This window comes from Pagrus major, chromosome 9 (genome assembly GCF_040436345.1).
Source record: "Pagrus major chromosome 9, Pma_NU_1.0".
Taxonomy (NCBI): Eukaryota; Metazoa; Chordata; class Actinopteri; order Spariformes; family Sparidae; genus Pagrus; species Pagrus major.
In genome coordinates this window covers 5,655,093-5,677,346 of record NC_133223.1, presented here as the reverse complement: position 1 = coordinate 5,677,346, position 22,254 = coordinate 5,655,093, and the positions used below count along the sequence as shown (strand labels likewise).

The 22,254-nt window shown below is 40.8% G+C and overlaps 1 protein-coding gene across 2 annotated transcripts in view; it reads left to right on the top strand.

The window, feature by feature from the left end:
• The window catches only part of raph1a (Ras association (RalGDS/AF-6) and pleckstrin homology domains 1a), an 81,217-nt gene that overhangs the window by 32,637 nt on the left and 26,326 nt on the right, over positions 1-22,254 (top strand). Inside the window, exons 3-9 of one of the 2 annotated variants that reach the window (XM_073474378.1) lie at positions 6,163-6,297; positions 6,450-6,558; positions 6,670-6,809; positions 7,178-7,423; positions 8,904-9,056; positions 9,344-9,517; positions 16,624-16,698. In XM_073474378.1, coding sequence (XP_073330479.1) covers positions 6,163-6,297; positions 6,450-6,558; positions 6,670-6,809; positions 7,178-7,423; positions 8,904-9,056; positions 9,344-9,517; positions 16,624-16,698 — 1,032 coding nt within the window. The remainder of the gene's footprint in view (positions 1-6,162; positions 6,298-6,449; positions 6,559-6,669; positions 6,810-7,177; positions 7,424-8,903; positions 9,057-9,343; positions 9,518-16,623; positions 16,699-22,254) is intronic. The other variant, XM_073474379.1, reaches the window with a different exon arrangement.

Sequence of the window (22,254 nt, the reverse complement as noted above, 5' to 3'; positions counted from 1 at the left end):
TAATTACTGTTTACTTTGGACACACACACACACACACACACACACACACACACACAGCCCATCACTATGACTTGCTGTCTCAGCTCTGTTTGACAGAGGACAGAGTCTGACAGAGGGCTGGTTTTAAGGCTCTTTCTGCTGGTGCGTCCAACTACAATCTGACATGAGAGTCAAGAATCTACAGCTGAACAGCTGCCAGTGTAAAGAAGAGAGGGTCACATTCAAAAAGATCCTTTTTACAATTTCCATGTTTAACTTTTGTTTGATTTTCTGACTGTTGATTTGACCCTCACGTTGCTTTTCTGCAGAGTGTCCATGGGGTCCCTGCTTCCTGCTTGCAACTACATTATCATGTGATGCTGACGTGTAAGAAACATTTAACAGGGACAGACACAGTGTAGTTGTCTGTATTAGGACTTTGAATAGATTGTGCCAAACCTGCGTCTGTTCGGAAGGAAAAACCACACAAGCTGCACGAAATTGTATTTCAACTTTATCCTCCACATTTCAACTTTTATCTTGAAGTGCATAAGGAAGAACTTCCTCCTCTCATTTTTTTCTCATCCCTGGCCCTAATACTCTTCTGTATGTTTACTATTGCTTTCTCTGTAACTGAACATACCCTACTGAAATAACCTGAAACCAGTCGTTACCTGTAACAGGGTGTATACAGGGTCTTAAAAAGTATTACAAAGAAAGTGTAAAATGCTGTTTTCCAAGGTATTAAAATTCATAGGTTGTTTTCAATATGTATATTTATCCAAGTAGGTAAAGCTTGCCTGAATTGAATCATTGTGTGAACATGAGTTGTTACCAGACATTTCCCCTCTTAACTCCTCATATGGTTCAATTTAAATAGATATTTGAGGCTCTTAGAGGTGAAACTCTGAAATATTTCACAAAAAAGCCAAGATTAGACTAAAGTTCCGGGAAAAAAATAGTACAAATTTGTGTAGCAGAACATAATTTTTGTATTTTCTACCCCATTAATAATCTCAGCACCCCTCAGATTTATCTTGTGAACCTTTGGAGGGGCCCGACCCCTAGGTTGGGAACCACTGGATGAAACTACCTCATAGTATATAAATTACAGCTACAACAGAATTGATGCAATATTAATAATCTAAGAATAAATGATCTAATAATATATCAGTCACAGGTCCAATATTCTACAGAACCAGTTTTAATTTTGATGCATTTAGTTGATAATACTTTTACTGACGCAGGATTGTGAATGCAGTACTTCTACATTATTGTATTGCTACTTTGGCTTGAGTAAAATATTTTAATACTTCTTCCACCACTGGGTATTTGTGAGGGAGTTCCTACATGGCAGGACCCTCCTGAAGCTCACCAAAGTTTAATATATTTCATTTTTAGTTGAGTTTATTGGTCACATACTGGTGTCTAATGGATTCTTTCTAATAAACCTTGCATTGGTTTGGTCACTCAGTTCATTCTCTGGTGTTTTGTTCCCACCCCACCTATTTGAATTATTAGATCTGTATTGAGAAGGAGTCACCACAAACTAAAACTGTTTAGTTGTGTTATCTTGTCCGTATGTCCATCCGGGCATCTTGTGAACGTGATATCTCAAGAACACTTTGTGAAATTTTCTTCAAACTTTGCACAAATGTCCAACTTCTTACTTTAAGCTCTGTTTTGTCCTCCACCAACTCCTATGGGAAATATGTGGCTGTTTCTGGATCACAATTTCATTACTATTTTATCAGTTTATGTGGATTGTAAGCAGATTTTGAAGGTGGGAGCATCCATGATCTCTCTCACCCAGGAAGCAAACTGAGTTCAGATGAAACGTGAAGGGAATTTTCTTCTCCTTCAGACTGAGCCTGCACAGAAAAAAGCTTCATTTGTTTGCCTGTGTGGAAACAGCAGATTGTTGTACAAGAGCGCAGCTGTGAGAGTTTTCACAACGCTCCTCTAGTACCTCAGCAGTCCCGAAACCACACACACACACACACACACACACACACACACACACACACACACACACACACACACACACTGGCCTTATCCTCCGGTCTAAATGACAGACCTTGCTAACCACAGGGATCTAATTGTAGCACCGCTCCTCGGTGTGTGTGTGTGTGTGTATGTGTGTTTGTGTTTCAATGTGTTTGTATGTGGGTGTGTGACACTCTGCTCTCTAATCTTGTGTGTGTGTTGGCTAGCCGTCTCTCCCCAGAGGGGGACAGGGGGGCGATGACAAAGCGGCTACCCAGGAATAGCACACTGTGCCCTGGGCAATGCTCTGGGGTCGCCTGGGTGGAGACCTGTAGGAGAGGAGAAGGAAGGAGGAGGTAAGGAGAGAAGGGAAGACAGAATGAGGAGGACAGTAAAGAGAAGTAGAGCAGACAGGGGAAAGGGGATGGAGGGAGGAGGTGCGGAAGTGAGAGTTGATGAGATTGATTACATTATTGATCAGGTTATAGTAACCATGCTGTTTTAGAAATCTAAACATTCTTGCTAACTGATATCCAGAGCACACGTCTAACCTATAATATAGCTACACTCTCTACTGTGACACCCTCGCATGCTTTTTAATGCTCTAGTGCGCTTTAATGACTGCAGAGTTCAGCTGGTAGTCCTGAGTCACTGGACTGTGGTGAGCACTAGACTGATAGACTGGATCAATTCATGCATATAGCCTCAAATTCAGGATGGATTATGTTTTTTAAAGGACGAGAAAAAATATAAAATATACCAAGATATTTTAGAACAACTAATGCAGAGACTTAGGAAAGCTTTAAAAATGCTTTTGTGTCAAAGAAGAAGTTTGACATTTAGGAAAATGCTATTAGTCACTCTCATGCCAGAGTTAAATCAAATGTATACGACTCTCATGTCTGTCCGTCTACAGCCAGGAGATAGTTAGCTTAGCTATCCCAAAAGACTAGAAACATGATACTAACAAGCTGTGCTCTATGTAAAGGTGAAATAAAATCTTCAACGTGATGACAAGACATGGTACAGCACATAATCCCCCTTTAACCCATAAATATACCGTGTTAATTAGTGAGCTTGGTAGGCAGGTTTTTTTAAGCTTTGGACAAAGCTACGCTAGCAGTTTTCCCCTGTATCTAATCTTTAGGATAAGCTATGCTAACCGTCTTTTGTTTGTGAGGGGTGCATTGTAAGGATTTTCTTCAGCCAATACTGATGACCGATAATAACCTACTACTCATGCTGTAAGAAAACTGATAATTTCACACTTTTGTATTTTAAAAAGAAGTTCCTAAACTGCAGTTTACAAACACCTGAGGGTAAACAAGTAAGAAGTAATGAGTACCTGTAGACTTGTCCCTCCTCTCTGAACACTTGCAGAACATGTGCTGCAAATTGCGGTCGTGTTGTCTTTAGGTTTGCCGTGATATTCGATGTTCCCAGTGTTACATGGTGGTCGGGATACACAGATTACATTACTGTCCCACCGCCCCCTCCATCATTCCGTTTTTCTAAAAATCAATACTTGACGCTACAATAACAAACTGCGGCAGGTGTCTACTTGGTGCAGCAGCGGGTCCAGCAGCGGGGCCAGCAGCGAGGCCAGCAGCGGGGCCAGCAGCGTAGAGTAGCAGCAGTCACATTTCATCTGTAACGTGACGAGAGTAAAGACACTTGACCTACAGGACGACAGCTGAGATTTGTTGTCAAAGTGAAAAGCAAAAGTGCCTATTTGGTAGCATTTCAGATTTAATCCCACTGCTAATGAAGAACCTGATAATGTTAATGAAGGAAAGGGAGTTGGTCACCTGACAAGTAATATTTAGAATCTGCTGTCTACAAATGCTGAAAATGGCCGCTGTTTTGCTCTATAGATGCATTTTGATGAATGATAGCAGTGCTAACTGAACACATTGCACTTCCTGTGACTAGCCTTCTTCAAAATAAAAGTTGTGTTTCACCAGTTAAATGCTTTTAATGTGAAGCTGCAGCAGTAGGAAATGTTCGGTTTGCATCAACAGTAAATTAACACAGCGCTCTACGGCTAGTGAACGTCTGCTCTTGTGTGCCAGGTAACACTGGTGTTGTCACAAGCTTATTAGTCGGTGGGAAAGCATGTTTGACTCTAAGTAGTCTGCAGCAGTTTGACGTTGTGAGCACAACAACATCATTCTTCTTCTTGTCCTTGTTCTTGTTCTTCTTGTCGTTCTTCTTCTTCTGCATTTTTTGGCAGATTGCAAACCAGCTTTAAAGGTGCATACCACTACCTGCTATATCAGAGTGTGTAGCTCCTTACTTGTTAAGTAAATAAAAGCAATTTAGGGTTATATTACTGACTATGGATGTAATTTCATTATTGGCTGAAAATATAAATTTCCTAATATCGGACCAATAATGTATCAGTCTGTTATACATACAGTATATCGTGCATTGTGTAATGTACAGATACAGTATGACAGTGGTATCAATCTTCTCAACTAACTCTCATCAAGAAAGCGAATAAGCATATTTCCCTAAATGTCAAATGATTCCTTTAAAATCATATTCAAGTTGAGTTGTCAAATCAGCATACAGACTGTTTGCTTTTCATGCAATAAACTTTCAAATGAACATTTTTATTTGCCTATATTGATTGATTACCTGTATAGACTGATACTGCAGAGTTGATGAGTCAGTGCCTGGTGCTGCCCTGTGTTTATAGTTTGATAAATCATCTGAAAGCCTCTTACATCATGTGTGAGGTGAAAAAATGTTCGCTACTGGTTATTAACACAGAGAAGAATTCAGCAGCTGCTGCGTGCCTTTGTCTCTGATATGAAAATATATGGCAGCTTAATCTGGAATACGTGTGTGTGTGTGTGTGTGTGTGTGTGTGTGTGTGTGTGTGTTTGTGTGTGAAGGATAGTTATTGGTGTCATTAATCACAGCAACACTCTCCAAAAGTGTGTTGACGTGTAGTTACATAAACGGTTTACACACACACACACACACACACTCACACACACACACACAGTCTTAATCTTTCATAACCTTTCCCCTGCCATACTTCTTGTATCCTTTCATTATAAATCATGTTTATGATTATTATTTTTAGACTCTGGAGCAGACCGCTCTGTCTTCCTGCAAATATCAACAGTCTAATGTTTACATATTGTTAACATTAGGATTTTTGAAAGTCTCGTTGTCTTTTATAGTTCTAAATATGTTCAACATTTTTGTTTGCCCAGTACAAAGCCAATATGGCCGCAAAATTTTAGAAATGCAGAATGACTTACAGAGAACATAAACAGTGTCATGGCAGTCTGAAGCTCATTAGTTTACTGGCTACAATGTTCATTGCACTTCCCAATAGAAAAGTCTGTATGAAACTAAAGATAAACTAACAGTTTTGATTTTCTTGAGAGCCTTACCAATCCATACAGCCTTTTGATTTTGGTATTTTTTGTGAATGAGGTCAGTAGGAAAGGTCAGAGGTCACCAAAACATTGGGAACCATCATTTGGGGATTATGGATATTTCAAAAGAATGTGGGCAATACTGGGAGTAGTTTTCAATAGTTTTGTGGTTTTTAAACTCTGGAACAAAGTACAACTTGGAAGGATGGACAAACCAAAATTGGCGTTCTTGTCATGGGAGACTGTCTCTGCTCAGCTCTTGTTTCTGTCTCTAACTCCTCCGAAAAGCTCCTGCAAGTAACTTCAAATGTCTGAAAATTGTATTAATGTGAAGTGTTTCATGCCTCAGTGGGTCATGTTACTGTTCAGAGATATCAATCCAGTCTGGATCTTATCTGATTTACTAAATACCGTTGGACTTTGTTTCTTTTACTGTTAAATTCTTGCTGTTATTTTCAGATTCAGTGCATTTATTGTACTGTAATCACTTCGACCAGCTGTGATCTGTCACAAACAGGCTTTTATTGTTGTCTTCAAATTTGACTCTAGAAGGTTTTCATTTGGCTCCAGTGTGTCAGGAGCTGTGACCCTTGACTTCTTAATTGTGTTTGCTTGTGATGATGCTGATCCAGGAGTCCTAAAGACACTGAAATAACATGAAATCAGAATGTAATATGTAGTGTAATGCAGTAGTGGGCCACTAGATGGAGCTGATAGTTCATTGCAGAAAAAATAACCAGCATGTCTTTTTCCTTATATCCTCTTGTCTCTTTTTCTTTTCATCCTTCTGTCCTCTTCTTAGATGGACCAGGTGTCAGATGAAGAGGTGGAGGTCAGGGAGGAAGAGGAGGAGGAAGAGGAGGACAGTGATAAGGAGGACCAGGACCTGGATAAGATGTTTGGAGCCTGGCTGGGAGAGCTGGACAAACTCACACAGGTACTGTACTTACTTAAAATATAATAAGTTACACTAAAATCTGAAAAATGCATTGACGAATGAACTTCTGCCACACTGTACCAAAATGTAAACATGCTAAAACATGAAAGAGGTGTTGCACACATTAATTCCCTCCTTCTTCTCTCCACCAGAGTCTGGATGATGGACGCCCGGAGCAGCCCCCACAGCAGAAAGCTCCCCTCAGACAAGAGACGAACATGGCCAACTTCTCCTACAGATTCTCCATCTACAACATCAACGGTCAGACACATACACTTCAAGTCTCTTGCAGTCTGATTGATTTTAAAACACATTTCCTCTCTTGCTCTGTTTATGGTCTTGTCTCACATCCTGATGTCTCTGTGTCTGCAGAGGCATTGAACCAGGGGGAGAATGTGGATCTTGATGCTCTCATGGCTGATCTCTGCTCGATCGAACAGGAACTCAGCACCATCAACACCAAACCCAACAGTGCTGGCAGCATGGCTCGTCTGGGGCTGACCGACACCAAGGTAAACACAGTTCATGGCATGGATTTTCCTTCACTTCACTACATGCTTTTTCACTGGATTGAGTTGAAATTTGTTTTTTCACATCAGATTTTTCCAAGAAGTTATTTTAGTTTTATAAAAAAGTATAAAGTTTTATTTGAAAGTGTCAATAATCATTGCACTTTGTTGGATACCTATTGAGTCTATTTTTCATTGGGTTCAGGGAATATGCTGTTGCTGTCCGTGATGACATTTTCAAAATATTAAACGCAGAGACCAATTCAGATTTTTGTACCAGTTCGTTAAGGAATGACGTCTGAAGAAATGAGGGGAATCATCCTTGCGATCAGCCACTTCTCACTGAGTCTATACTTATTCTTCTGGTCCAGGTCCGTCAGAAGCCTCCTGCAGGCCGCAGCAGCAGGCAGCAGCCAGCAGGGAGCAGCTGTGGCAGTGGTGGTGGCAGTAGCAGTAACAGTGTCAGTGGTGGGGGGGGCAGCAGCGGGGCGAGCAGTAACAGCAGCAGCACTCGAGCATCACCGGCTGGAACTATCAGAGCTCCCACTGGGCATCATGGGAGACCGCCACTGGCTTCTAACTTCAGCCTGGATGACATCACTGCCCAGTTGGAGAAGGTGAAATTTATTGTGAATATAAATGTGTGTGAGGGACATGTAGACATACATTACCAATATATGTACTGTATATCATGGTGTTGTTACAGTATATCACTGATTTCAACAAAAACTCCCTCAAAAACCCAGACTTTAGTTTTGTAACATATCAAACAGAAAAATGCTGTGATGTTTGCAAAGACTGCCTGGCCTGAGGGGGGCGCTGTGAGGAAGAGGTAAACATTTCAAACTGTAAGTAAACTTGTCAAACCAATCGGTGCTTCATTAGGCTAATGGAAGAAAAATTCAAGCATAAAGGGCCACAGAGGGCTCTCTTGATACTGCAGACCGATGGAAGTAGGTCAGGGAGAACGGCAAGCTGAGCCTCGTGCTGCTGCTCAGAGAGGAAGGAACAACAGGTTTCCTTCCAACTGTGGTCAATATTTTGCTGCAAACTCTTGGATACTAGATGTTTTTTTCCTTTTGTCTACAATAGTCTGGGATGAAAACCAGTTCTTTAATGGAGGAAATGGTGGTGTGTTGAAACATTACAGAGTTCAAACAGCTGTCAAAGCTCCAAGGAGCAAAATCTGCATTACCACATAATTACAGCAACACATTCTGTGTTCACTGAGAACTGTATGAGGAGGATTCAGAGACATTCAGTTCTGCACTGCTACACTGCTAATAGGTACCAAAGATTTTCAAACATGGTCAATACAGTTTAGCTTTCATTCCAAATAGAAATTGAGCAGCTATGCCGTGACAACATGGCAGCAACACAAGCCAGAGGTGCAGGTGGGGAAGTTGACCACCTGGCAGGAAGCCAATTATGTTGTTAATCAATTAGTAATTTTTCAAGCAAAAAATATAGAAGATTTGCTGCTTCCCAGCTTCTTTATGTAATAATTCTTATGCAAACTTTTCTTTGTAATCTATGACAATAAATATAGAGTCTTTGGGGTTTGGACTGTTGGTTGGATAGAAGACATCACTCATGGGCTCAGGGAAACTGTGATGAGCAGTTTTTACATTTTATAAACTAAATGTTTAATCACTTAATTTATTAATCATGAAAATGATCGGCAGATTAATCGATAATGAAAATAATTGCTTGTTGTGGCCCTTGATCTGATCCATTTGATTGGTTTCTGCAACAATATTTACCTCACTAAGCTGCTCGGGTATCGGCCAGATGTGTACATAAAAGTGATAGCAGTCAGATTTTAATTGGGAAAGAGAGAGTTCTATTGTTGGATTGCTCCTCGTTGTCAACAGGGCCTGAGTTTAGTTCAGTCTTTCACAGACTGATTCATCCACAGTTGCTCCTGTATCATGTGTGAGGGCTGACATAGTTATTCTACAGGTTGATTGTGTGAAATCTGATTCATATTGTCGGGCACATGGTGAAATCACCTACGCTCACTCATGTTTGTTTTGTTTGCTCTATAAGCCCAGCCTTTACCTTCTGCCCTATGCGTTGTATCTGCTTACCCATCAGGCGTCTCTCAGTATGGATGAAGCTGCTCGTCAGACGTCCTCCCACTCTCTTAGCTCCGCCTCCTCCTATACGTCAGCCACAATGCGACGGCCTGGATCCTCTCAGCGGCAGCATCGACGCACAGGATCAGTTGGCACAGTCAGTGAACACGAGGTAAACTAAGCTTCAGGATGACCTCAGCCTTTTCATTTTGTGCGGTTTTGTTTCACAGTTAATTGATAAAATATGTGAAATGTTTATCAAAAGTTTGACCCAGAAAGCTTGGAAAACTGTTTTGCATACTACACCCTCTCTTTATAGAACCAAATCAATATATTTAGCTAATCAGCTTTAAATCACTGAAATGTAACCTGTAGGATTTGTAACCTTTACGTCTACACCTGATTGTTAATTCTGAGCTGTGATTTCTCTTCTTTCTCTTTCTCATTGTGCCTCATTAGGCGCGTTCCATCGTTCACTCCTCGCGCTCCTCCGTCACCTCGGCATCCGGGGTTTCTGTTAACTCTGCTTCTTCCATGGACTCACTGGACAGTGTTCTTCGCAATGAGTCAGACGGTCAGCAGCCTTCAGTGACTCCCTCAGCTGGAGCCAGTCAAGGTCACCCCAACACAGAGGTACACGCCCACTTTCTATGAACAAATGAATGAAGGATTTGTATGTTTAGCTGGCCTCACTGTGCTTCTTTCAAACAATGTAGCACAAAGAGAATTAATGATATTATGCCTAAATTTGTTTAACATGCAAGATGCAACTAATACATCATGCAGATACCGAGGTCTTTGATAGGTTCTGTAAGAATAAATCATATATACGTATGTTGTATGTATGTGTGTATATATATATATCTCTATATATATATATAATATAATATAATGTAACCATTATAGGTCTACTGGAGGAAGCAATCAAATCAGAAAAAAATCTTAAAGTGATAGATGCGGTCTTTTGATGTGGGGTTGTATGAGGTACTTATGTCTAGTCAGTGTATTACCTGCAGGAGATCTCCCCCTGTGTGGAGAAGCAGCATGTAGCACCAACAGGGAAGCATAGCATTGTACTTCTAAACAGTACAACAGCAAGACGTATTTTAGTCACCTAAAAGAAGGCACACCTTAAAAAAAACCTTTCCTTTGGCACTACATTCCCTCAACAGTACAACGTCATAAATCCATCCTTCATGAAGGGTATAGTCTTTAGAGAGGTCATCAGCTAATGTGCTAGTCAGCAACATCAGAGCAGAGTAGATGTTAGCTAGCCATGGTGGTCATTAAACATAAAAGCTAAGGAACAATTTCTTTCCCAAATGTTTTACATTACTTTCATTTAACCGCCTGTTGTTTTGGAAGAGTTTTTAGATGGACTTCCCATCTTCAAGTTATTTGCAGAAACAATGAACTATTGTCCAAATGACTTTTGGTGAAGTTGTGATGCAGTGACGACATTTTCAAACCGATCTGCATTTTAAACTGCATCACCATGTGACAATCACAACACACACAGCAGTAAAAGCAGATGCTGTCTGCTTGTTGATTTCCAGTCATTATTTAGCAGCTGTCTGAAATGTGACAACACGCAATTTAAAGATTTAAAATGCCAGTATTGTAAAATATGTGCTGTTTAATCATGAGGTTTTATATCAACTTGCGTTTCCAAAGAGACACATCGTTGACCCAGTGTCTTGTTTAAGCATCAAGTCAAATTTTCCCCTACTTTACCGGTACATTTTATTGGTAAATAGGTCCGATTCTTTCTTAGAGCTGCAAATCAGGTCTTCTCCAGCAGTCAAGTCCACCCTTCCTCGCTGTAGAGAGTACGGAGGTTGTTTCAGGTTTTACTGCAGCAGTGGTTTGTGCTGGTTGGTATTTTCTGCTACTGCTGGCTGTGCGCTGCTGACAGTTTCTGCTGCTTCAGGCTGTGTCCTCGCTTCTTTGAAGATCAAAACCGCTCCATTTTTCAGTCTCAGAATACACTGAAAAATAAAGCCTGGTCATAATCTTCCCTGCATCACCTACATAGTCAGAAAGAACAATTTACCAGCTGTGCTAGCAAAATATGAAGAGGATCAAATGTGAAAAACAGCTCAAACAATTAGAGGGATTGTTCCTCACATTGTATTTTCAATTTCACAAGGTTTTTTTGAGAATTTAGTATATTTCAATCTGTCATTCATTTCTGACCCTGGTGGCTGCTGAGGACATTAAACCCTTAAACCCTAAATGTTCATGTTAGTGCCTTAATCAGCCCCCCAAAAACAGATCCAATGAGCTGCAATGCAAACATAAACACTGTTCAGTGAGGAGGAAACTGGGTTACTGCTCCAATTCATCCAGTGCATACACAGATAGTACAGCAAATCTAAGAGAGGGAGTGAAGGAATGAATAAAATTAGAATAATGAGATGAGAGGCAAGAGTGAGTCAGCATGTGATCATAGATAATAAAGGAACAAGGCGATGATGTAAACTAAAGGGCAAACAGAGAGAGAAGCAAAGAGTGACACAAACGAAGGGAAAAGAAAGAAGGACAAAGAGTATAAGTGCAGGCAAAGAGAAGGAGAGAGGAAACAAAAAGCGAGGGATGAGAGGAGAGGATGTTCTGCTCCCATGAGTCCAGCTCATTAGAAACTGGGACTGCTGCAGTTTGAATCACTGAGTCTTTCTCCCCTTCACACGCTCACTCTGTGTGCTTATTACAGTCAAAATAAAAAAAATCAAACCTAATCTCCACTGAACTGTTTGCACAAATGAAGGTTAAATAAGTAATAACAGTATTGATTTCCAGATGTAAGCTCTCTATTCGAAGAAGTGCTGTGTCACAGATGCTTTCTTGAAGTGGGACCAGGGAGTTGTTTTGTTTTCCGGCTCCATTTGTAGTCTGGTACACAGTATCATTTACCTTTTAACATAATGCCAAGCAATGACAAGCAAACAGGTTTTGATGTGCTTATCATTTTAAAAGGCTTTGAAAAAAAGTGAGTTAAATCCAAACAATTATTTGTCCATCAGGACTCATGTTGGGAACACGCCTCGGGGGTTTACTGCTCGCCACCATCTTTGTCTCATCTCTGTTTAACCAGCAGACACAATCCAAAATCTCATTTTTTTTTTTAATGATAGTTCAGATTATTGGACAAGGAAATTTCATAATGAAGCCTGTATAGGGCTTATACGTTTCATTAATGAACCTGCAGTTGATTATGGTGTGAAGCATGGACAGTGCAGTCAATGGGAGATAAATCATTTGTTGAAGGATGAAGGATGAAGAGCTGTCAGTAAAAATGCTTATCAGCCCATTTTGTGTTTTACAATGCTGATAAGACATACAAATAGAAAATTAAAGGGGCAATATGTAAGGTGAATGAACTAACATTATTAACAGTGTGAAAAAACTACAGTGTTGACATTATGTCAAAGCTCTCTATTTACTGTGTTACAGAGATGTCTGCTGAAGTTAGCATGCTAACCATCTAGCCCTGGTCCTGCTCATAATGCCACTTTGGAGCTCATGAGGCGACAGTCTGACGGCCCCCATAGTTTCTCTTAGTGTAAGAAATGAAGAAAATAAATTCACAAAATGTCAAGAAATGAGATACTCTTACAAATATTTTCCTAACCACAAAAAAAAACAACTTTATACATTCTGAATTCAGGTTTCTCTCTGAGCCCCGCTCTGAGTCTGCTAAACCTGGTTGAGCTGATCCCTGTGCCCCCCGTGATCCAAGGTCTCAGTCCAGACAAACTCTAGGGCCACTGGCTCCATAGCTAACTGAGCCATAAGCTAATTAGCCAACAGTAGCTAGCTACAGCCAAGGATAGCTAACAAAGAGAAGCAGTTGTTGGTTACTCTGGTGTTATGCTGCCCCCTATGTTTTTGGAGCTACTTTTGAATTTTGGTACACCTTTAAGAGCTCAATCAAAATGCAGAGAACTGTCGCTGTGTTCAAGAAGCTAACCATGTAGTCTACTACCACTGTCACATAAAGGCAAAAATGCACATGCAGACACACATCTTTTTTCGTAATGGTGGTTTTGTAGAGGAAACATTAGACCACCACATTCTGGCTTACATTGGATGCAAAAAAGGCCTTTTCTGCTTTTTAAAAAGTAATTTCCTTTCATTTTGCAAAGCAGGGAAAAACACAGTACATAGACACACCTACCCTACACAGAATACAGGCAACCTAACAAGACAAGCAAAGACATAAACAAAACCAATATTAAAAGAAAATCCAGGGAGCCCATAGTAGACGGCCACCTTTACATATGGAAAGCCTGAAACACTTTGCATCATACCGAGCTACCAAGGCCAGTTCTATTTTCTAATATTGCAGCCGGGAGGTCGGGTTTACACACAGTGCCCACTATTGTAACCACAAACCCCTACGTGTGTCAGGATGATACACACATACACCAGCAAAGTCTTCCTATGTAGCATATAGCAGTTCTCCCTTCAGCTCAGTGTCCTAGAGGGGATCAGCACACCCACACACATGTGCGCACACACACAGTTGGACGTTGTTGGTCTGATCTTGGCCACAAGGAAAAGCTGACTGTAATCGTGTGTGTGTGTGTGTGTGTGTGTGTGTGTGTGTGTGTGTGCGCGCATATGTGTGTCTTTGCATGTGTGTTTGACCTAAATATTATTTTTAATCTGTGGTTATCAAGAGAGAACTAATGCTTTCTATAAAACGGTTTCTAGTGATTGAAGCACACACACATACACACACTCTCATGCGATTGAAAGATGAGATGATGATAGTATCTCTTGTGAATATAGATTTGTTTGTTGTTTTTACACTAAATGGGAGCCAGATTTCAACATCATCTCTGGTTGGAACAAAATGGGAAGCGATTCAATCAGAAAGATATTTAATTAAATATGTCTTTTGATGTGGGCATTTTTAATTTTGATCAATCAAACTGGAATTGGGCACAGGTTTAACAAAAGTGAATATTTTTCTTCACTCTGACAGCCACAGCCCCACTGTCCACCACAAACATCTTGTTCTCATCGTCCATTAAACAGAGCAGAACCACTGTGGCTCTGTGCTTGACCTCAGTCTGCTCAGCAGGAACCTGCTCAGGGTGAACTGGTGACTCACAGCACTGCTCACGTGCATTCATGTGGGATTATATACAGCTCACTGAGCCTCAGACTTGGACCATGTCTGTGGAATTCACATTGTCAGTAAAAAATGAGTAATATACTAAATAATTTAACAAATAAATAATAAATAAAAGTCTGCTTGGTCTCCTGCTGGTATGGAGTTAAAATCCTGTGTGTGTGTGTGTGTGTGTGTGTGTGTGTGTGTGTGTGTGTGTGTGTGTGTGTGTGTGTGTGTGTGTGTGTGTCTGTGTGTGTGTGTGTGCCCTTCAGTCTCCTACTAGTAAACCCTGTAGTAGTAGTAGTTGTATACTTGTTCCTATTTGAATTATTTAACCTTTATTTACGACAGACAAAGGCTCCAGTCCACTTTAGTTTTTAGTCTCAAGTACAGTGAGATAACAGACTTCACTGGTTTTATCTGCGCGCTCTTTATCTCAGCACACTGCATGAGAGCTTCCACTACAGTCTGCAGTTTCACTGTGTTACACTCTTCTGCCAAAGAGGAAACAGTAACAATGCATGTGTCTATATGGAGATTGGCCGAATGTTTTTCTTTTCAAAGTGATATTTATACATTTGATTACTTGCAGTTTAGGAGTTAAAGAAAACTCCATAAAGCTCTATAAAGTTGAAATAGCTGGTTGGTTTTTTCTACATTCTTTCATTTCGTAGTTGGTATGGGCTTCCACGTATCTCCAGCAGTCAAAATCAAGACTCATTTTAAAGGTCCAGTTTGTAGCATCTAGCGGTGAGGTGGCAGATTGAAACCAACTGAATAGCCCTCACCTCATCCTTCCTTACAGTGGCAAAAAAATGTGGAATGCTCTCTCTAGAGCCAGTGTTCGGTTTGTTCGTTCTGGGCTACTGTAGAAAAACGGCAGTCCAACATGTCGGACTGTGTTGAAGAGGAACGAACACACAGATCTTAGTTTCAGGCTATTGTACATTGTTACGAGAATGAAAGAGTGTCCAAGGCAAGCTCATTCCCGAACACAAGTGCATTAAGAACAGGATGGCTGGAAGTGTGTGGTGTGGGCTTACCGCAAACAGTGCCGAGCTCCGACCGCCAGCTCACCACGAGCAGCCAGCCCCAGCGATGTTGACACAGAGTCGTGTTTAAGAGTAACAAGATTCATCTCTAAATGTTTAGAGATAAAGGGTGTCAGTCTTCATGGCAAAACAGTTGGTGGTTCACAATTGTTCAGCGCTAAAATCCACACTGGACGCAGTTACTCAGCCTAATTAGCACACCTGGGCCACTGGGTTCATTGATAAGTCCTACCCACTAGCAGCCAGCCAAATCAAAGGAGGAATCAATGCCTACAGAAGCATACTACTTAACAACATACATTTAAGACAATTATGAATATAAGATTCAATTTCTGCCAATAGTTCCCACTTAGTCCTACACACTGGACCTTCAGAGACATTCAGCATTCAGTCATCATACAGGGAGAGAAGAAAGAACAGAGTATACCTGATGTCATGCAGCTGCTTTTAACATGAGTTGGGTTTTAAGCAAATGGCAAGCACCACAGTTTCATGGTGAAACTTTTTAAGCAGTTCCTCTTTTGGCCTCTAGATGTCAGTGCCAAGAAAAGTCAACTAAATTGAAATGAACAGGAAACCCAACACTTCTTCTTTGTTTGTTTTTTGTCAGGAATTTTAGTTTGCTGAAGTAGTGAATTAAATACATATTGTATTTGGAGTTCTGTACTTTAGGGTCAATTATAAAAATTCTTCAGTAAGGTTTAACGAGGTATGTTTGGGAAGTTATTTGCTTGACTGACAGGGAGTCTCAGTTTATCACTCTCTGTTGTTGTGTTGCCACCTGGCTGTCCCACCTCAGCTCCTCATGTGCTCCACCCTCTTTTAATTTGGATTATCTGGATCCAGTAACCAACAAAGATTGCAGTGAGCAGCAAACCCAAACTCCAGCTTCAAAAAACATCCACAGACACATCTGGCTGACTCAGACTGCATCCATTTATAGACCAATATAGATCGATATAAGTGGTCCCCAGATGTCCACAATCTTATAAGGCTGACCAGGTGACATGAAGCAAACCTTTTCATCAAAGTGCAGTGATTTCAGTTTGAGGAAGATGTTTTGGTCTCATTTAAGTTACCTTTTCTCCTCTATGGATTTTTAAAGCACATTCTAGGAAAAAAAAAAAAATCTGAGCAGAATGGGCAGGGTGAAGATAAGTGAGCTCAAATTAAATCATCACGAAACTGCTTGAGTGTGTTGAACATCACAGATGATATGCAACAATTTACAGGATCAGGTGGACCTCCAGGGCAGCTAATGATCTTAGTTATCTGTTCTGGGTGAAAACTTTATATGACTGTGTCTTAACATTTCCTCTGCAGCCCAGCATACCTACTGTAAATAATTGCTGTAATCTGTGTATTATGTGTACACTTCTCCTTCACAGGTTTCAGCCTCTGACAACTTAATCAGTGATGATGAGGTTTTCTTCTGCTGAGCTCTGCTTCGCCACACGGCTTTCTGCTAAACTGCCACTTCCAGCCAATCAAACACCAGATTAATTCACCAGGACTCTCTCTCTCTCTCTCTCTCTCTCTCTCTCTCTCTGTCTCTCTCTTTTAAGCACTCCTATCTGGACAGAGAAACTTCTCTGATTCTGAGAAACATAGCAGGAAAACCTTCCCACCTGCTGACCAAGGTGAAACTCTATTCACTTCTGCACGCCCCTCCTTTCCTCTTGCATGGCAACACCCTCTCTCTCTCTCTCGCTCTCTCTCTCTGTCTCTCTCTCTCTCTCTCTCCCCCTCTCTCTCTCATGCATGTCCTCCTGGGATGCTGAATCAAGGGCAGTGGGGATGTTAACTTCTATTCTATCCACCTCCCTCTTCAGTAATACCCCTCCTTCAGTTTGTGTGTCAGTGTAATGCACAGTGCCATGACGTGTCCTGTTGGCAGCAGTATGTCAGTGTATAATCCCAAAGCTTTACAGAGACAGCGATACAACTCCCCTTTTCATGGTAATGTAGCTGGACTAGTATACAGTACAACACTAGTGTAGCCTAATTAAAACAACCAATCTGTGTTCATGTGGTTTGTCATGATGTGGAAGCTGTGAAAGCCTGCAGGGTAGAAATGTACTGGGAATGTCTGATGCATTAAGCTTCTAATGACTCTAAAATAAAATGGAACAGCAACATGATTTCCCTGCATGAGCAAATTGTGACAGTGGTCATTGTCAAAAAGTGCAAAAAAATGACAATTACTTTGTAGAGGACAAAATCATCACATTACTTCTTTCATGTTCAGTAGAATATACAACATTGCCTTTGTTTAACTTGCACCTGGTTTTGTTTGTAGCTAGTGTGACACTCGTTTGTACTCACTCATAGAGACCAGCCATCTAAAAACGTCTCGTTTTTTTCATCAGGATCCATGCATTATTCCCTTAGAAATTAAAGGTGCAAAATGTACAACTTTAGTTTAAAACATTTAAAAATGTACTAAATATTTCAACAGAATATGCACTTTTGAAAAAAAAAATTCCCAGAAAGTTAAAATAACAACAACCTGGAGCCGTCACTTTATCCAGATCAACGCTAAAAATTAATGGTGTCTATTCTTGGCTGAGACCCATTGTCCATCCAAGTTTCATGGAAATGCGTTCAGTAGTTTTTGTGTTATCCTGTTGACAAACCAACCAACCAACCAAACCAAAGCAAATGGGCACAGGTAAACATGACCTCCTTGATGGAGTTAATGCACAAAATAGACAAATGTGCAGTTTCATATCTCTGATGATGAGTCATAACAGACTATATTTTTACCTTACAAGCCTTGTTTAAGGAATGAGAGTAACACAAAGTATAACCATGAGTAGTTCACCATCACTGACACTGTGTGAGTTGTGACAGTTATTCCTTCCAACAGTTGTTGTGTAAGAAATGCCCCCATTTTGGTCATAGCATGACCAGCCTCGTACAGCCATCTCCACAGTGCTGTCCCAGCACTAATAGGGCTGCTGTCAAGGGCTCCAAAGTGTAGTGACCAAACATAAAACAAGTTTTAAAGGTTTAGGGTGGGTTTCAAAATGGGAACACCATAGCTGCACTGTAGCTATAGACCATCTATATAATACCATTAGAACCAGAAACACATTAGTTATCACTCTGACTTCTTTCTGTAAAGCTTTGTGAACACTGGCCATTACTGTGATCACATCTGCATCTGTGGGGACAAATCATCCTTGTGTAAGCAGAAGCATGTGATACTACATGACACTGTGCCTGCATCTTACCCAGCACCTCTTTGGTTGTTGTTTGCTGGTGAAGTTTGTTTCTGTGCAGGAGCCATTTTGCGTCTTTTCTTTTTTCTTTTGTTTCCTGTGAGGCATGAAGGTTTGCTCTGTTGAAGAATAAGAAAAGGCGAGTGTGAAAGTGTTCCTGACCTCCTGTGCACTGTGTGTGCTGTGCAACAGTTTCATTAATATCATGTGCCAGTGGCTGAGGGGACTGAAGAGTCTTACAACAACACAATCACACAGGAGTCATTGTAAATACAGAAGAGAGTCATTACCAAAAGTTCTACCACTCTGGGGAGCACTGCTGCCTCGATATTTGTGTGATTTGCATATTAAATGAATCAAATAAAGGCCAAACCAAACCATTGTACGTATAAATCTCACTGCAGTCTTGTATCTTACTCCTGTTGAGACTGTTTTCTGAAATATACACTGCAAACAACCAGAGAAAGTCTCCCTCACTGCTAACAAACATCCTCTGTGATTGTGCTGTAAGACTGCTTCAACAACACTGTTTGCCTGTAATGAAATGTTTGGGATGATAATAATAGTTATGTGACGTTGAATTATTTACTCATGTTTTATGAATTGAAGTTCAGGTAAGTGTGATGGTCAGCGCTTCTGTGTCTGCTTGTATTCACCAAAATCAGTTGAGTGATGCTCGTATATTTACTGCATCATTTATTTGACAAATTATTTTATGTTGCACATTAAAACTATACCAACAAATGGAAAACAAATCAAAGATTAACATTAGGAAAGATCTGTGGAATGTCTGGTAGGTTTTCAAACACAGTTCTTCATCAAGTGATTCAATTCTTCATATGTACATCTGAGTTTGTGTTTGGACAGTGCAGTGATCAGTGTTAGGAACATATTGTCTTTCCTACAGATTGTTGGGAAATTACTGTTTGAAAGTAAATGTTTAGGCCTCCGACACTTTTCACAGCAGATACCTGAGCTCTTCCTGCTTTGACAAGTCAAAATGTCTGCTGTGAAAAGGATCTACACCCCTGGCCGGAGGTATTATGTTTTCAGGTGGTCCATCCGTTCGTCCATCCCATTTTTGTGGACACTTTGTCTAAAGAACATCTGGAGGGAATTTCCTGAAGTTTGGTGCAAACGTCCACTTGGACTGAAAAATGAACTGATTAGAATTTGGTGGTCAAAGGTCGAATTGACTTCAGGTCCGTCCCATTCTTGTGAAGACGATATTTAAGGAACACCCGGTTTTGTTTGGTGATTGTTGTTGCACCATGTGATGAAGCTTTCTTTCATCATACCTTCCATTTCACCAGGGACTGCATTTAACTTTAAGTCGTTTCTACATATTTTATATGAGTCTGGACAGACATGGATGTGAACTGCAGCTTGACTGGTGCATGGAGGCATATGATCGCGAGGCGGTAATTGTAGTTTTCTGTTGCAGTGTTGACTTGTTGGGAGGTTCTCCAGTTTTGCTTACATTTTGTGCTCAAAAAATATACTGGGAAGCATTCAGACCAGGGGTTGACCATTATGTATTTTTCAGGGCCGATATCGATAATTGATACCTGGAACCAGTATGCATTTACAGGAAAAATACAAATCTGAGTATCGATGTCGAGAATAACCAGTAATGAAATGTAACCAACTCCAATTTACTATAGTAAGTACTATACTTATGTACAATTCTGAGGTACTTTGCTTCAGTATTTCCATTTTCTGCTTGTACTCTGCTCCATTTATTTAAGTGAAGTTACTAGTTACTTTGCAAATTCAAACTACTCAGTGCTGATTGGCTATTACTTGTGACATCAGAAAGTGTTGTGGACAATGAGACCACAGAGTGTTGATCACTAACATGAAGGATGCTGCATTACAGTCAAAGTACTGCATTTTAATGTATTTATTTTATCAGCAATCAGTCACAAAAAACATGGATAATTGAAAAACTGCTGAATATCAGCCCCAACAGTCGGCCAGAGCAATCCGTCTACCTCTAATTCATACTGCCTTTCCTTGTTAATGTCTATTAAAAATATACAAGAAATGTGTTAGAGATAGAGATATGATGCACTATGTCTGAGGCTCTGTTCATTTTCTGTGATGGGAAACTATGACTCCATGTCCATGGTCCTTTTTATTGCACTCTTTTCTAAACAGTAATGCTGAGCCTAATGGGAGGCATAACTCTGTTTTACTGTCAGACACAGTATGCTGGATATCAATGAATTCTTCTTCCCCCAAGAATGGTTTAGTTCAGTGTGTAGTCTGCAGCGTGCAGCAGTGACCTGAGAGTAAGTCGTTAAGCAGCCTGGGTTTGTCCTGTTCGGTAATGAACGTTTGGAGCTCAGCCAGTTGCAGTAATGGAGCTTAGCAGGTGATCCTGGCACAAGCTAACACCGATCAATGCAGATAATGGGACTAGCTACTACTCTAATTGTTGTTGTTGTTGTTGTTGTTTTTGTTGTTGCTGGTGGTGGTGCTGGTGTTCAACCCAGTGGTGGAGGTCAGCCTTTCTGGTCTCTTGATGTAGAAATGTCTCATAACTAATCTCACAAAATACATTCCCCAATTCCAAAAAGGTTAAGGTGCTGTTGTGGAAGTTGTGGAATGAAATGAATCGGGCATCCTGGAAAGCAAAGATGGGGCGAGGTTCACCACTTTGTGAATCACATGATTGTATAAAGGATAATACCACATGGGCTCTGTCTGATGCCAGCCACATAATGTCCATGAATGTCCTTGGAGAGATGGCTCTTTATAATATGTGACATTAATGTTAGTTAAAGTCTCTGCTGCTCTTGGGCTAAAGCTGTAGGCTTCTTAATGGCTAAGGGCAAAGTTTTATTTATCTGTGTGTGTGTTTGTGTGTGTGTGTGTGTGTGAGTGGTGGGGGGGCATTAGATAGAGAGTAAGTAAAAAGGCTTTACTCTGATTGGATCGGCGATGTCATGATTTGATTGGATGATAAAGCAGATGAGGCAGTTTGATTGGATGTTAGAGGAATGTGCCAAATCTGCGAGGATAATCTTCTTTGGTGCAGAGAGGGGGTGATTCCCTGTAGCATCATATATACACACGTGCACACACACGCACACACTAACAGCAGCTGGCTGGCAACGGGCTGTCTCGCTTGGAATCCTCAGCTTTGGCTGTCTTAGTAAAGGAAGCACAAAGACGTATAAATCTGCTCCAAGTCCTCCTCATTTAGCAACCAGTTTCAGTTTGGAGGTAAAAGATTTCTTCTTTGTAAATCTCAAGAGAGCAAAGTGAGTTTTAGATTAAGCAGATACTGTACCAGTAGGCTACCATAGTTTGACATAATCTAGTAGACATCCCTGAGTTATCAAATTGTACTCTCTGGACTGATGCAGCATTGATCAGACAGTATTGGATTTTTAGTAACAGCGCAATACTGGCTCCAGACATCAGTCTAGGCTCAGTGGGTCCAAATTAAGTGAATATAGTCAGATTAATGCTGTACTTTTAAGATCCATTTATCTCAGAACAGCTGCCACTGGCCTCAAATCCAGCTTTTACTGCCGCGGGACAAGCCCAGATGACCCATCTGATCGTCTTTCAGTGTTTCCTTCCTGCAGTAATTCTGACTGCAACGATTCATGCTGCCTCCGAAAACCTGATTTTGTTTTAATTTGTGGTCCCAGACTTGAGTGGGTGGGGCCTCAATGGGCCCCGAGATTCTAGGCAGTTTACGAGCTACGGGGCAAGTCTAATTCCTGCAGCAGTGATTAGACTGCGGGTGTAATTATCATACGAATGCACTTGGCTCCAGTGCACAGCTGTGTGTGTGTGTGTGTGTAAAATATATGTGAAGCTATTTGCATGTAATATTATGTGTGTAGTTGTGCATGGAGCATACTCTTTCTGTGTCAGTGTTACACTGCCTCAGCAATAAATACAACCCACCCACGCACTTTCTCTTCACACATACACACACTGTTGGCCCACTTC